Source organism: Canis lupus, chromosome 4 (assembly GCF_003254725.2).
Source record: "Canis lupus dingo isolate Sandy chromosome 4, ASM325472v2, whole genome shotgun sequence".
NCBI classification, from domain to species: domain Eukaryota; kingdom Metazoa; phylum Chordata; class Mammalia; order Carnivora; family Canidae; genus Canis; species Canis lupus.
The window spans coordinates 24378580-24395419 of NC_064246.1; the positions used below are offsets into that span (position 1 = coordinate 24378580).

The window sequence follows — 16840 nt, forward strand, 5'->3', positions numbered from 1 at the left end:
TTATATTTCCACTTGACTCTTGATGGAGCTTCACAACAGATCTCCCAACTTCTAGTCTTTTTTTCCAGTCCTTTTCACCAATTTTTCTAAATGATTATCAGGGTCATATTCTGTTTCAATTGCTTCCCACCAAAGTTCCAAATTCTCTGTGTGGTGATCAAGATCCTCATGATCTAGCCCCAACTTAACTTTTCATTCTTTTTATACTACTGTCTTCCATACATCATAACTGTGAATCAATCTGAACCCCTCAACATTTGTCAGTGGCCTTATGCTCTCTTGCTTTCTGACTTAGGCTTAGTAAGTTCCCTTACCCAGAATTCTCTTGCTCATATCTACCAGCACAATTCCAGTTCCACCATTCTTCAAGCCTTGGTTCAAATACTACTTTGACAAATATAATCTACCTCTCCTCTCAATTCCTACAAAACTATGTTTCTCTAGAGCACTTACCATATCACACATTAACATTATTTATATATCTTAAGTCCTCTAAAAGGTCTAGATCTTGTGTTTTTGTATCCTTAGTAACTTGAATATAACAGACTTTCCCCCCAAAATCTACTAAATGAATAAATATTACATGTATGACCTTCTATGGAAGATCACACTATATTGGATCCTCTAGAACAGAGTTCTTAAATTGGGGCCAGTATACTAGAAGGCCCTGAGAGAGGCTTACCAATTCACTTCAGATCTATGAGCATCCTGAAAATGTTATGTTTATGTACAAATGTACACATATTTGTACATGAATTTTTCTGGGGCAAAAGTCCGTAACTTTCATCAGATTCCCAAAAGGGTATGTGTTAAGAAATTAATAAAAGCTTTTGTGTAGTTACTTTAATAATAAGAAAGAGTCCTTACCTTTTAGAGATTCATTCTAAAATATTTATAGCTACAAAAGAAATAGCTGAAATATGATCCAATAATTAAACTGTGGGGTGGGGAACAGTGGATGGAGATATAAATGGTACAACACTGGCTATGAGTTGATAATTGTTCAAGCTAAGTAATTGGTACGTAGCAACTCATCATATTATTCACTCTACTTCTGTATATGTTGGAAATTTTCCAACACAGGACTTTTTTTAAAGAAATAAAAAGTCCCAGGGGTGCCTAGGTGGCTCAGTCGGTTAAGCATCCAACTCTTGATTTCAGCTCATGTCATGATCTCAGGATAATGAGATTCAGCCCCACAACAGGCACCACGCTCAGCAGACAGTCTGCTTGAGGAATCTCTCCCTTTGCCACTCCTCGAACTTGCACATGTGTAACCCTTGCACATGCACGTTTTCTCTCAAATAAAAAAAAACTTAAAAAAAAAAAAAAAAAAGCCCCCAGAAGGTTAAAAACCACAGATTTCATCTAATTTTAGGATTAAATCAGCCTCTAAGGAAGCATCTGGCTTAGGTTAGTTGCTCCTCAGAGACTGGATCAGAGTCAAACTGGCTTTTTCTTTCTTTTTTTTTTTTTAAGGTTTTATTGATTTATTCATGAGAGACACAGAGAGAAAGGCAGAGACACAGGCAGAGAGAGAAGCAGGCAGGGAGCCCGATGCGGGACTTGACCCCGGGTCCCCAGTATCATGCCCTGGGCCAAAGGCAGGTGCCAAACCGCTGAGCCACCCAGGTGTCCCCAAGCTGGCTTTTTCAAAGTGGGACAAGTGATATCATTTGCTGCTACTCACAAAAGAAGAAAATTTTCATTAGAATCAAGTAGTTAGGCTATCTAAACGGCTAACAGGTAATAAAATGGAATATGCAAAGAGTCTGAAAAAATCATACTGTGCTCAAGATTGGTTAAGATTCTATTTGTGCATAATGTTCAAATTTGAGCTTCATATTTTTAGAAAGACATGAATACTTTGGAAAAGATCCACAGGAAAAAAACCAAAAATGGTCAAAAGGTTTGAATACTTCCTCATCTTATAAGATGATTTACAGTGGCAAAAAAAAAAAGAACAAAAGATTAATTAGTAGCAGACTTCAAATGTGGGGAACAGATAGAAACCTACTGATTATCCATCTTCACTTACGACAGATCCACAGAAACTAGATTAAATTTCCTCATCTCTCAAGAGGAGCCAGACTGCATGATTATTAAGTTCACTATTAGTTCTAAAATTTTATGATGTCCTGGTTTTTGATAGGTACATTAGTTGAGAAAAGCTATTATCTCTATTTCTTTCCTTGTTTAAACATTCATAGCACAAATATTTAGACTAAAAATAATGAAATATTTCCTTATTGTGGAGGTATTAGGGAATCAAATTAAAATCTATGAAATGTCCATTTTCTTCCTACCTCATCCTCTCCTTTCTTTCCACCCCCCACCCCACTCATATTACATTAAAATAGTTGAGTTGCAGTCTAGCCTGAAGGCAGGAGAATGAGCAAGATGAATTCTTAAATTCCCTTTAGCCCGATGATGCTATGATTGAACTATTTCTCATATACCAAAGATAGAAGGTTATAAGTGTAATGCATCCCTTGCACCTAAGCCCTTTACTGGCCCCCTTCTCAAATGCTAAAGTGGGTAATTCTATCTCCATATTAACTTAATGGTGACCTACTGAGTAACTGATGAAGACTAAAGGCAAATTACAAAAAAATCTGTTTAACATATAAAGTTTAAGTATTAATTCTGTATTTTAGAACTCCAAATTATGTTGGCAGAAATAACATATCCCAAACAGAAAGGAACATTTTGTAACATGGAAGAGGTGAGAAAAAATAGAGATATAAACAGTTTTAAAATCATGTCTGTACTCTCATACTCTTATTTTCCACATATGGAAACTGAGGCATTGCCTTGTGGAAAACTTAACACTAAAATGGAAAAGAAGAATGTGATAAAGTAAGGAAATCCTAAAAATTCTACACAACTAGAAAAAAAAAACAAAATTTCTTAAATAGCATTTATGTTCTCTTAAAAAGCCTATTAAGTATATACTAATATTTTATTTTTTAAAGACTATTCATTTATTTGAGAGAGAGAGAGAGAGAGACAGATAGCGAGAGAGAGCACAAGCAGGTGGGAGAGAGAGAAGTAGGCTGAGCAGGAAGCCTGACACAGGGTTCAATCCCAGGATCATGACCTGAGATGAAGGCAGATGCTTAACCCACTGACGCACCCAAGCGCCCCTATACTAATACAGTATTATTGGAGATTATCAGAAAGCATTACCACTAAATTTGTATATATATTTTTTTACAAGAAGTAGTATTAGGTTTGAACCTAAATTTCTCTTTATCATTTTCAAGGTATAGAATGCTACGACTAACACTACCCAAAACTAGGGTTATTAAATTCCCCCATAAATTGCTCTGACATCCCCCAAAAGTGGTGTTAAAATGCGCAGAAGTGTCCATTTCAAAGCAAAGCTATCCCTCCATTCCTTCATAAAAGATTTAAGCTAAAGAAAAACAGAAAGAAAACCCAACAGCTGAAGACAACATCAGGCTATTTATAAGTCTTCTCCCAGTCCCCCAGACACCCTCACATGGGGGCTATAAACAGCTAACCAAAATATCTTTGAGGCTCTCATATCCACACCCACTGACACAAGTAGAGCTGAACCCACAGTGAAACTAGACTTCAGTTTCCTTTAGCAAGTATGTGCCTCTGATAGTAAACTGGAGTAAATGTAACAGTAATAAAACATTAAAAAAAAAAATAAGAATCATACCTTTTTCTCCAACAAATGGTAAAGACCATGTGAAGACATCCATAAAATTGGGCAACCAGTAAGGATGTGGAGAACAGTTAAATTGTCGAATATTCATCACATTATTTTCATACTTTAATACAGCAGCTGTAAGATAAGTTCGAATGTGAATGTAACAATTTGTCTTTAGCTCCAAAACTCTAACACATATAAAAGCAAAAAAAAAAAAAAAAAAAAAAAACTGTTTTAAAGGGGTGGGGAATCAAGGGGTGAACTGAATGAGGACTAGTAGAGGGAGACAGGAACTAATTTTTAGTAATAATGCATTTTTGTTTTTAACACACTTTTATGTAGAGCATAGTCAGATCGATATTTATTATTAATGAAATCTCCAGATTATTTCTAGAATGTTTTACTTTATAAATCAATGACGAACATGCACTAAATCCAAAATTGTGAAAACTCAATTTTTAGATATAACATAGAATGGCAATGAGCAATTTTCTAGGTTTAAAAGTTCATACAAGTTGGAGGAATTTAAAAGGATCTTTTTAGTTATGGGCAACCTAAAAAGTCTAGCTGATGGTAATAAAGCAAAAAACAAAAACAAAAGCAAAACAAAACCCAGAAAAAAAAATAGTTCTTTATGATTGAATGAATGTATTTATTTCATTTAACATGGGAATTCAAGTGAAACTAGTACAAAGAAATATCTCATTTCAATATTTTTTCAAAGAAAAAATTCCATTAAAAATACCAAAAAAGAAAGTATTTAACCAAATAATCCAAGGGTAACATACTCATCTCAATTACAAGTATCTTTCTGAAGTTTCAATATGTGAAAAGAAATAGTATCTTAAATTAACTACATAGATTTCAGCCACTGGTTGTATTATTTTATGGAATACTGGGTTAGATTCTAATCTAAGCTCTAGCACATACTAGCTTTGTAATGCTTGGTAAATCATTTAACTGACCTGTTTCTCATTTATAAAATAGGACTAATATGTCCACCTTGACTACCTCAGAAGTTTGTTTTACGATCAGAGAATGTATTTCACGTGAAAGTATTAAAAAAAAGTGTAAAATGCTTTGTAGACATTATAGTAATTAGATGGTTCCTTTTTTTTCTGTTTTAATGAAAAGCACAAAAATGCAGATATTAAATTCCAAGATTTGGGATTCTAGCTAATACATAGTCACAAGCAATATACTCTTTCCCTTATGAAATAAAAGTACTTTAAACTTAGCCTCAGAATTTAAGGAATGATACCAAGTTTTCAGCTTTATTTATTTTTTTTTTAAGTTTTCAGCTTTAAAACAAGAGAGAGAATCTAGAAAATTGCTTTACAGATGGAATGAAACATTACAAACATATCCATACCATGTAAACACTCAAATCATTAACACTAATGTACAGACTAACCATTGCTAAGAGACATTTGATTTTGACAAGACAGATTCAATGGTTTGAGTTTCTTTTCTGAATACTCAGAAAAGTGATCCCTTTACCCCGTAAATCAAACTAACAGAGGACAACCAATAAGACAATAATCAACTGAGCACTGAACACTAAGTCCTGTAACACTGACAAGGAGAGGTCATAGTTGAGGTATTAGAGCACTGGTAGAAAGTTAAATATAGCACTCTATTCTGTTCTTGAGAATGAAGTCAAAACTTAGATACATTTCTCCTTAAAAGTGAAGACACACATCATTAGGTGACTTCCTTAGAAATTTTGAAATTTGTAAACCAAACTAGAATTTAAAAGAATATTTTAGTACTGGCATAATCCTTAGAGGTTGCACTAACACTAACTTCTGAAGATGAACAACTCAGTCAATGGTATGGGTTTTTTGGTAATTAATACAGTATTAAGTTTTTTAACATATTCTGTATCAGGGATCCCTGGGTGGCGCAGCGGTTTGGTGCCTGCCTTTGGCCCAGGGCGCGATCCTGGAGACCTGGGATCGAATCCCACGTCAGGCTCCCGGTGCATGGAGCCTGCTTCTCCCTCTGCCTGTGTCTCTGCCTCTCTCTCTCTCTCTCTGTGTGACTATCATAAATTTAAAAAAAAAAAAAAAATTTAACATATTCTGTATCAAAGTTACCATATAGCATGCTACCATTTGATTTCAGGCAAATGTTTTAATCTTTTAACCATCATCTCCAATAATCAAAGAAACTGTTCTGTTTCTCTTTTGAACTTCATGACCCATATTTAGCAATGACCTCATTATCTCTCTAATACTTTTAAAAGTCTTTAACCTTCTGTTCTTTCCTCCTGGCACATCTGCTCCAGTGACCCTAGAAACTATGGCATAGTCAACTGAATTCCGGACATGTCAAGACAGAACAGGAGCTGGCTTCTTAATTTCCTCTTCTGAAAATGTGAACTACATAAACATACCCAAGCTCATCTTCAATTTCTTTGGCACACACTTAACTAGATTAAGATCCTTTGGTATTATCTGTCAATAAGCTATCTATGTTCAAAGTTAAATGAAATCAAATTATTATAGATAGATCAAATTTGGAAAGAAGAGGGAATGGAAACTAGTGGAATAGAAGGTAAAGAAAAAAGATGCTAAGAAAAAAAGGAAGAAAGAACAGTAAAAAGAAAAGAAAGGGAAGAATATATCCCTGAAAGGAGGCCAGAATGAATTAATCAAAGTTCAACTATAATCTTCAGAGTGCAATGATAAGACTGTGGAGGTAAAAGTAGGGAATAAGGAAGGAAAAGAGAATCTAGATCAGTGAACATTAAACAAGAAACATGATAAACTAAATTAACTATACAGTGCAAATACACAAAATGGTCAAAGCAGCAGCAGCAGCTTTATGCAACAAGAAAACATTCTCTTGATTATAAGGGGAAAGATTTAAGAAAGGGGAGTTTGAGAAAATCATGTTTGGTTTCTTGACTAAATTCAGAACATTCTTTTATAAGATAGCTTTTATGAGCAACAAGTTGTGGAATGGTCACATATTATTTAAGTTTCACATTTTGGATTTTTATTTCTTGTTCTCTCCCCTCCCTTATATCTTATACTTTTTTATAACAAGATTTGGATAGTTACAGTTTCAAACAATGCCTCTTTTCTATTATTTTCAAAAAAAATAAGTCAATTAAAAAGCTAAGTTGTTTAACAATTTTTTTATCAACAACATCTTACCTTTATTATTGTAGACATCTAAGTAATTAGGTGCCGAAAAAATTGTTATTAATGAAGGGAACCCTGTAGTTTGACTTTTTCTGTACATTCTATAGCTGTAAAACAAATAGCTTAATATGCATCGTAAAGCATCAATCATGAGTTACTAAGTTTGATTTGTACATAAGGTGTTAATTTGGGTCAGGGAAACAGAATTCTTACCCTGCATCTTGAGCTTCATGAGCTCTAATAATCGATAACAAATTATTGTTTTGCAAAAATTCACACACTGCTGGATAGCTGTGGGGGAAAAAAAGTAAATTAAGTAAAATAATGGTTTTCTATATGAAACATTTACTATTTTAACAACTAAAATGTGTTTAATCTTGGATATTTTTCCTTACTTATAAAAATAAGAACATCCTCGAACTGTATTGTGACTAAAATGTTCCTGTGATTTTTCATTTCCAAAATCTTCAGAAGGATCGGACCATAGCAAGTCACACATTGGTCCAAATGCAGGTGGCTCTTTGAATCTATCTAACTGTGAAAGAAAGAAAAGAAAGACACAAAGAACAGAAATAACTTGTCAAAAAGTGAGAATAGAATGGACACAGGAAAGTGGTACCAACTTTGAATACTGTCCATACTATATTGTTCTGAATGGTTAGAAGATATTTCCTTAAAATATCAGTATGTTAATTTTTACCATTACCTAATCTTGGCAGTGAAGAGAAGTTTGAAGCTTTTACTCTCTACCCAACAAAGTACTATAAATAGAAATCATCTCGGAACTACAATATATACTCACTCTCCTAATATCATCCAGTGTGTGTATTTCTGGTGAAAGTCCACCATGAACACAAAGAAATTGTTGATTTAAAAGTGCAGCAAGAGGCAGGCTATCAAAAGCTTCCATACACGCTTCATAGACTCTTTCTGAATATTTAATTTTACCTAGAAAAAAAGAAAAAAGAATTGATAATCACATTACTAGTTGATCATTTTGAAGATAGATAGATATAGATAGACAGACAGACAGACTAGTAAAACCAAGGCAAGAAAACTATAAGACACAGAAAACAACCAAATGGTGGCCATGGGTTGAAAGCAGGTATAGGGGTGATCATAAAAAAGGGAGCAAGAAGAAATTTATGGAATAATGAAACTTTTTTGTATCATGACTGTGGTAGGGGGCAGTTCTATGTATTTGTCAAAAGTCAGAACTAAACACTAAAAAGAGTGAATTTTACTGGATACAATTTTTTTAGAAGAGAAGTATCTTGCCTTATGAGAATCAATAAAATAGGCAGTATTACTGGTCTTATGAAGACAAAATATTTGCTGTCCCAACAATTTAATATGGATATGCAGATCATCATAAAATATTACTTAAATAAGTCAAATAGTCTCTAAAAATCTCTAAAACAGGGATGCCTGGGTGGCTCAGAGGTTGAGCATCTACCTTTGGCTCAGGGCGTGATCCTGGAGTCCCGGGATTGAGTCCCACAGCAGGCTCCCTGCATGGAGCCTGTGATCCCGGGATCGAGGATCAAGTCCCACATCTGGCTCCTTGCGTGGAGCCTGCTTCTCCCTCTGCCTGTCTTTGCCTCTCTTTCTGTGTGTCTCTTATAAATAAACAAAATCTTTGAGAAAAAAAAAATCTCTAAAACAGCTTAACTCTTTACCTTTATAGGCCAGGCAAGGCTAAATCAGAACTATACTTAAATAGTTTTAATACTTTATTTTATTCTAAGAGTCAGTGACTACTTTGTTGTTACAGGCAAGGCTACTACATCATCACAACAAAACTCAAGGTCCACCCAATAAAAAAAAAAGAAGATATCTTATTCATGTTGGAAGAACAAAGGGGTTCCTCTCATCTACAACAAATGCTTAAAATGGACAGTGAAGCATGAAGCCAAGAGACAAACTCCACTAAATCTGTCACTTACTTTTAAGGAGATTAACCTATACATCCCTTTGTTCCTTTATATCTTTAAAATTTCTGGCTATTTCATGTTTTTGCTGGAACTTTGGTGGGCGGTTTGTTTTATTAATTATCTAAGAAAAAAGAGCTTAGTTCCTTTTCCCCTTTTAAATATTGTAACATTCAAATATGAGAAAATATATATCCAGCAACCAGAGGTTCCAAATTGGTAGTACCTTGTTTTCCAGCATTGTAGTTTAATAAAATTTTAAACTGATTGCTTTTTGGTCAAGTATGCATTTTCCAAGTCTCAGCTTTTATTCATTTATTACCTTATTTTTTACTATTTTATTTTTTTTATTTTTATTATGTTATTATTCATAACCTATTCATTTAGATTACCCACCTGATCTTGAAGTTATAGGACTCTGTGCCTTCTGCCATTACTCACCCACTGTATTTTTCTCCTTTTATTGGAAGTCTCTAGTAATATGATCTTTACTGGATCATGTTTTGAATCTCCATAATTCTGAAATTACTTCTACTTTTAGAACTTAAGTCTAAACTTAATATAGTCATGAATATTAACTTAATAAGCACATAGTTAAAAGGTGTGAAAAAAGTCAAATACTGCTCTACATAATGTTGTTTCTGGCTTAGAAGCAACAATAGAAAGAAATAGGGTAAACACTGTAGGTTTAAGAATTTCAGTTCATTAATAGCATGTTTGAAACAATCTGCAATGATGACAGGATGAATAATTTAAGAATCTTCATGAGAGAGCTTCAATATTGGGGGACAAAAATCTCCAATGCAACAATAATTTTTTTTCCTTTTGGTTTTTATTCTTCCTGTTAGAAAAAAAATCACTTAAACATTAAAGTTATATACAAAACTCAAAACAATTTCTAAATACAGCTATAAAATCAAACTCAATAGGAAACAATGAAATGAAAACATCTGAATAAAACACCATTAAACACCAGAGAACTCTTGACAATAACACTCAAAGCTTTATATATTTGGACACAAAATCTGTTCTTACATGTTACACTGTAAAGTCTTAATACCCATTATCACTCCAAAAGAATACTGAGGAAATGAAAATATTTCTCGTGACAATACTCACATTCCTGCTTAAAGGTAAAATATTCAGTAAGGTGTCTGCATTCATGATTGCCTCTCAGAAGAAATAATGTGCTTGGGTACAGAATCTTCAGGACCCATAAATATAAGACACACTGCAAAAGAAAACATTTTAAGTGAATTTACCTTTTCTTTTGATTTAGCTAAGTTGTTTCATCTAACTCTATTGTCCTTACAATCTCTATTACTCTTTATTATCTTTTTGTCCTTTACTAAAATATAAGTTCCATGAAATCAGGGACTTTGTCATCTTATTCACCTCTCATCTTCTACCCCTAGAAAAGTACCTAGCAAATAGCAGCAGAGTAATAAATATTTGTTGAATGAGTCAATCTACTTAATTACTTTAGATTTACAGATTGTTTGTTATAAAGACAATTAGCATATTGGTATCCTTCTTAGGTATATCAATAAATAAAATAATGTCAAAATAATAGCATCTACAATTTATTACTTACAATGTATCAAGCACCATATATTTAGTACTCTTTATTTATTCCTCAAGCAACCCTATGAAGTATGTAATATTATCTCTATTTTACAAATGAGGAAACTGAAGCAGAGTTCAAGTTAACTTATCTGAAATCATAAAACTTTTAAGTAATGCAGATAGGATTCTGATCCTCTGATCTTAAGCATTATGCCACACTGACTTATGAAGGCCAATAGCCATCTTTTATGTTTATTTTGTTGGTATGTTTGTTGCTTTACATGAGGTAGGTGCTTATTACCCAAGTGATTCAAAGAAAGTATAATTTTTAAAAATTTTATTTATTTTTACCTTTTAAAAAAATCTTTTAATTTAAATTCAGTTAACTAATATATAATGTATTATTAGTTTCAAAAGAACTTTTTTTTTAGTTTTTTTTTAAAGTAAGCTCTGTACCCAATGTGGGGCTTGAACTCATGACTCCAAGATCAAGAGTCACATGCTCTACCAATTGAGCCAGCCAGATGCCCCTCAAAGAAAGTATAATTTCTTAAATAAGAAGAATTTTTAAACAAACAGTTTAGCAGATGCTTTTCTCTAAATAGATTTATATTATTTATATATATGTGTGTGTATATATATATTTTTAGATTTTATTTTAAGCAATCTCTACACCGAACATGGGGCTCAAAGTTACAACTCCAAGATCAAGAATTATATGCTCTACCGAATGAGCCAGCCAGGTACCCCTCTAAACAGATTTAACATAAGAAACTCACATTTTACTTACTTGGTTTAAAAAAAAAGAAAATCAGGGCACCTCAGTGGCTCAGTCAGTTAGGTGTCCAACTCCTGATTTCAGCTCAAGTCATGATTTCAGGGTCATGGGATGGAGCTCAACTTGAGCTCCAAGCCCAGCACAGAGTCTGCTTGGGATTCTCTGTGTCCCTCTGCCTCTGTCCCTCCCCCTGCTCATGCTTATTTTCTCTCTCTAGAATACAATGTGGTTATTAAAAATGCTATAAAGAAATAAAATCTTTGTTAAAAAAAAAAAGGAAAGACATTTCATATGAAATTTCATATGGAAATTAGCTTGGTTTACTGAATTTTATACAAAAAGAAAACAAACTTTATTTTTAACAAGTTAAGGTACATTAAAATGTAACTATTCACACCTTCATCTTATTCACAAGGAAAAAAAAGAAATTAAGCCAGGGAAATACTTATTAAATTCTACCTGTCTTTTTTTCTTATTGTGATTCTTAATTATTTTCCTTTTCTAACAATAAATCTATTAAGAGTCAACCACAAAACACTCTAATACAAGGACATACACACCAATATGTTTAGTTACCAATAAGCTTCCTAAAATTGTTCATTTTGTTGTTTTTGTCAAAGCCCTCTATCTTTTTCTGTTAAGAAAGACCATCTTCTAGTTTCCTTGAAGCTTTGAGGGAAGTTTGAGATGGGTGATGACAAAACTACAAATAAAGGAAGAACAACTCAGAGGTAAAATTCCTTAGGGAATTTAGGTCCACAGAGCCCTGAACTCCTTTCCCCACGAAGAATCCTAGCATAGCTAAGAAAGGAGGTTAAAAATACTGGAGAAGGGGATATAAACAACAGGAACCAGCATGGACATTCACCAGATAAAGATTCAATTGTCTACTGGGAGAAGTGGTTAAGAGTATAGGCTGATGTGTCTAGACGGCTCTGCTCTGATTTCAGCTCAGGTCATGATCTCAGGGTCCTGGTCAGTGCAGAGTTTGCTGGAGATTCTCTCTCTCCCTCTCCTTCTGCCCCTCCCCCTGCTATGTCTCTCTAAAAAGAAAAATAGGCGTGAGTGGCTCAGTGGTTGAGCATTTGCCTCCAGCTCAAGGCGTAGTCCTGGGATCCAGTCCCGCATCAGGCTCCCCTGGAAGAGTCTGCTTCTCCCTCTGCCTCTGCCTCTCTCTGTGTCTCTCATGAATAAATAAATAAAATCTTAAAAAAAAAAAAAAGAGTACAGGCTTAGAATAAGACTGGCTGTACTGCTTTCTAACAATGTGTCCTTGGGGAAGTTTTTAACCTTTCCAAGCCTCAGGTTCCTCATCTATAAAACGGATAAAATAACAGTACTTACCTCATAATGTTGTGAGGATTTAATTAATCAATGTGTGTTAAGTGCTTAGGATACACTTGGAACATAAAAAATGCTCAACACAACTATCTATTAGTAGAGCTTTTATCTAGCAATTTTACCTCTAAGAATCTACCCCAGAAATAATTTAGCAAGTATGCAAAAATATATAAATAACCTAACTCACTGAAGCATCATTTGTAATGGCAAAAAATTAAGAACACCTTGAGTTTCTATACTTTATTATTAATAAAGAATCCATTAAATTAACTGTGGTTTGTTTATTCAATAGAATACAATGTGGCTATTCAAAATGCTATAAATTTATATATACTGACCTGGAAAGACATCACAGTATAGGGATATATGAAAAAAGCAAGTTACAGAACAACATTATAATATGGCCACATTTTCATTTTAAAAAAAGAAGAGAGAGATGCATATATTAGAAAATGCAAATTGTTCCATATTTACCTTATTTATATAATTAGAAAAATAAAAGGAGCAAAAAGAACCACGTACTGTTAAGTAATGATCAACAGGTCATTTTAATGCCTCTTAAGTTTTTTAAAAAGAAATGAATACTTCCACAATACACAAAAGACTTGGGTCTTAATAGCTATAGAAGGTGGAATAGAAGCACTAGGGTTTAAGCAATAAAAATATTATAGTATGTTTTATTTAATCAGAGAAAATTCAATTAATCTTTTTTCACATGGGGTAATGCCTGTAGGGGCAAGAAGAGAGATAAATAGCACTAGCTCCTTAGGGCCACTAGATAACAGGACAATAAAGAACCTTCAGTTTGCATATAATTTCCACTGGGAAATATGGCAATTACAATTGCATAAACAAAGTAATACAAAGAAAATAGAATAGTTTGAAAAGCAGAAGAGAATAAGCAGTAATTTTACCTAAAAACTTCAGAATAGCAGAGGTATTAAAAAGAACCCAATATAGGTATTTTAAGGAACTTATTTTACTAAGAATTAATGGAAATCATCTATGGTAACACTTAAAAGCAAATTAAATGACAGTATATGATTATTACCTCTATACTAAAATAACCTCTGTCCACATAATCACCAAGAAAAAGGTATCGTGTATTAGCAGGTGATCCTCCTACTTCAAAAAGTTTCATCAGATCAAAAAATTGGCCATGGATGTCACCACACACTGAAACAAGAAGATTATTAGATATGAAAAAAAACTCTGAAATAACAAATTTTACTTAAGTTCTAATTTCTTTTACATAAGAGATAATGTAAATTCTATCAAGAAAGGTCTCAGAAGAAAGTCAGAGTCAATGAAGAGTACTAACAGGGATGATGTATACCCAGGTGTTCGTGTGCTCAAAATCTAGAACGAGATGTAACAAAAATAATGAAATTGGTAGTCAGTGACAAAATTTTCACCTAAAATTTATAAACTTCCTCTTTAGGAAGCCACACATCGGGTTTAGGATTACAAAATTATAATGGTGGCAGTGAAATCTCCATCCTAAGGCAATGCTTTCTATTGACTGCTATGCTAACATTGAGGTATTTGCCCCTACTAATTGATAGCAAAGTAAGTAAGAATTTGTTGAATGAAATTGAATTATGGCCAACACAACTGATGAAACCTTCACAAAAGTATATTAGACCAATTTCTATACTCAGGTTACTTAGGAGCATGTTTATTCACTGAAAACAGGCAAAAAAAAAAAAAACAAAAAAAAAAAAAATAGAAAAAATAATTTGGAAATTCAAGATAATGTCCTTGCAAGATTAATTGAATATACCACAGATTGAAGGGTAAACAGCCTTATATGTAGACAACTAAATAATGGTATAATCTTAAAAAATAATATCCAAAACATAAACCAGTGTACCTGTAATTGGAGCCTCTACTTCTATCATGGTTTTCTCTCTCCGAAGGATGGCAGCACCCTCATTGATAATTCTAAGTGCAATTTCTTCATCTACCCGACCTTCTTTTACTAAGTGGTTCTTCAGAACATCAACCCTGGGTATCCCATCCATATCAAATACTTCTTCAGATGTCAAGCGATGTGTTGGGGGAAAAGGTACAGCTGCAATTTTTTTTAATTAATAAAAAATAGATCATTATTAATATATTAACATAAAAACTAATCAGTGGATCTAGGTAAATAAAAGTAAAACCTGAAAAGCTGGAGTTTTTATTTCTTCCTCATTTATTGGATAGAGGTGTTAATATTTTTAAGGGTTTTTCAAAAAATAATCAAATTATATTTTAATTAATCTACATATAACCACATGTTCTTTGTTGAGAATTATTAGAGAAATGAACTTCCTCAAAAATTAAAAGCTCTTTCAGGGTAACTAGTTTTCTTTAAGCCATAACACTTTTTGGCAGAACTCTCAAATCATATTATATAGATACTCTTTATCTTAAATGAAGTACAATAAATGTAAACTTATTACCACATAACCATGAATAGAAAGAAATCCAAAATATGAGTTGAACTACCACATTTCTAAGAAAGTTAAAAGTGATGTTTTCTGGCCAACTTAAAAAGAAACTTTTAGGGACATAGATAAAACAAATATTATACAATTTAAATTAATTTAAATGCACATATATATTTAAAACAGCATGAATAAATCATGATAATTTTGAAATACTGCTTTTTCTCCTACCTCCATGTTTCACAAAACACTTTCGTTCAAAATCTTTATGCTCATCTTTGGCATCACTGTATTCCTTATCATTGGAGTCATTTTTGAGTCATCTAACACTCTTTTCAAAGGCCAATCATTTTCATTTCCATTTAAATTTTTGATATAGCACTTTTTGAATACACATAAAATGCTATCACTGCAAATTTATCCTAAACCACAGTTCCCATATTTATTAATTATCAACTGCACTCCTTAAAACTGATATTTGTTAAATGGAATAGAAAACTATAAGGCCTATTTTCCATAGTATCTAGCACAATTCTGATGAATTTTTCTAGGAAAAATTACTATATGTTAAATTTATTAGATTCCTTTCTTGCTGACTCCAACAAGTAACCTCATTACACATTCAAAATCAGTTTGAAGTAGTTTTGGGCTGTTGACCAAATTGTACTTTGTTTTTCAAAATAAAGCCATAGAGAAATTTATAGTAAGAATCTACATATAGACTCAAATTAAGAAAAAACTCACTTTATACTCAGGCATACAGTATATAGTATTTTCTTGATGTTTCACAGTCATCATGTAATGATCAATTACTATACAGAAGACTGGAAATGTATAGGACCAATTGCTTCTTCAAATTTCAACTTAAAAAAACAAACTAAAATCAGGAGCCTGGGTTAAAATTATATGAATGACCTGAGAAAGAATAATAAATAACCATGTTCTATTTTACCAGGAAAAAAAAATTAGGAAGAACTCAATTCTTTAGACGTGAGATAAGAACTAAGGCAGAAGGATGTCAACAAATTCTAAAAGACTTTGAAATTACTAATTCCTCGTTTTCTTTGATACTAAAATAAAATTTGAACTTACTTATTTTCTCTTCATTAGAACAATTCCCACTACTTTTCACATTTAAAACAAAGCATTAAAATACATTTTGTTTCCCTAAATACAGTATGTCTAGATTCTAATAAAATAAAAATCTCTGTCAAAGTATGTTTTTCTCCAGCTGAAGATTTAAACCAAATTTGCCCCATCAGTAAACCAATTATTTAAAAACTACAGATTTTAATAACAGATTACTAAATAAATCACAAGTTACTTTGGGACATTATAAAAATGAAAAGCTTAAATATCTCTTAAGTACAAATTTTTGATATCAAGATGGGATCATATTTTTCTCATCAGGACAAGAGAATTTTTTTATCACTCTATTCATAAAAACAGATACTGTTAAGATGCTGCATTCTAGATTATGTATACTTTCTAATAATCGACAACATAATTCCACTACTGGCTGAATTCTATTCAAAATACAGAACTTCCTAAAAATCCAAATGGGAGACCATTCACCCCCTCAACCAGTCTACCAGTGTTACTGAATGTTTTCATGCACGTTGTGAATGCTCCACTGCAATTCACATGGAGGTATTGCCCCCTCTTTTACCAACAGCCAAAATGTCTTTATTCACTTGAAAAAAAGCACACATTGCCTACTCATAGGTAAGTCATTCATAGACCTATGCTTTTCCACTTCTTTTTCAACTCAAGCATGTTTTTTTTTTTAAAGATTATTTATTTATTCATGAGAGACACACAGAAAGAGGCAGAGACATAGGTAAGGGAGAAGCAGGCTCCACGGGATCCCTATGTGGAACTAAATACCAAGACTCAGGGATCAAGACCTAAGCCAAAGGCAGAAGCTCAACCACTGAGCCACCCAGGTGCCCTACTTT

At 33.0% G+C, this 16840-nt stretch overlaps 1 protein-coding gene across 7 annotated transcripts in view; it reads right to left on the bottom strand.

Annotated features, from left to right (window-relative positions):
• Positions 1-16840, bottom strand: part of PPP3CB (protein phosphatase 3 catalytic subunit beta) — a 52148-nt gene that overhangs the window by 24406 nt on the left and 10902 nt on the right. For all 7 annotated transcript variants that reach the window (XM_025434765.3, XM_025434762.3, XM_025434764.3 and 4 more), the window contains exons 2-9: positions 14324-14524; positions 13502-13626; positions 9885-9996; positions 7637-7782; positions 7230-7369; positions 7048-7125; positions 6847-6941; positions 3692-3817 (exon numbers count right to left, since the gene is read on the bottom strand). In XM_025434765.3, the coding sequence (XP_025290550.1) occupies positions 3692-3817; positions 6847-6941; positions 7048-7125; positions 7230-7369; positions 7637-7782; positions 9885-9996; positions 13502-13626; positions 14324-14524 (1023 nt within the window). The remainder of the gene's footprint in view (positions 1-3691; positions 3818-6846; positions 6942-7047; positions 7126-7229; positions 7370-7636; positions 7783-9884; positions 9997-13501; positions 13627-14323; positions 14525-16840) is intronic.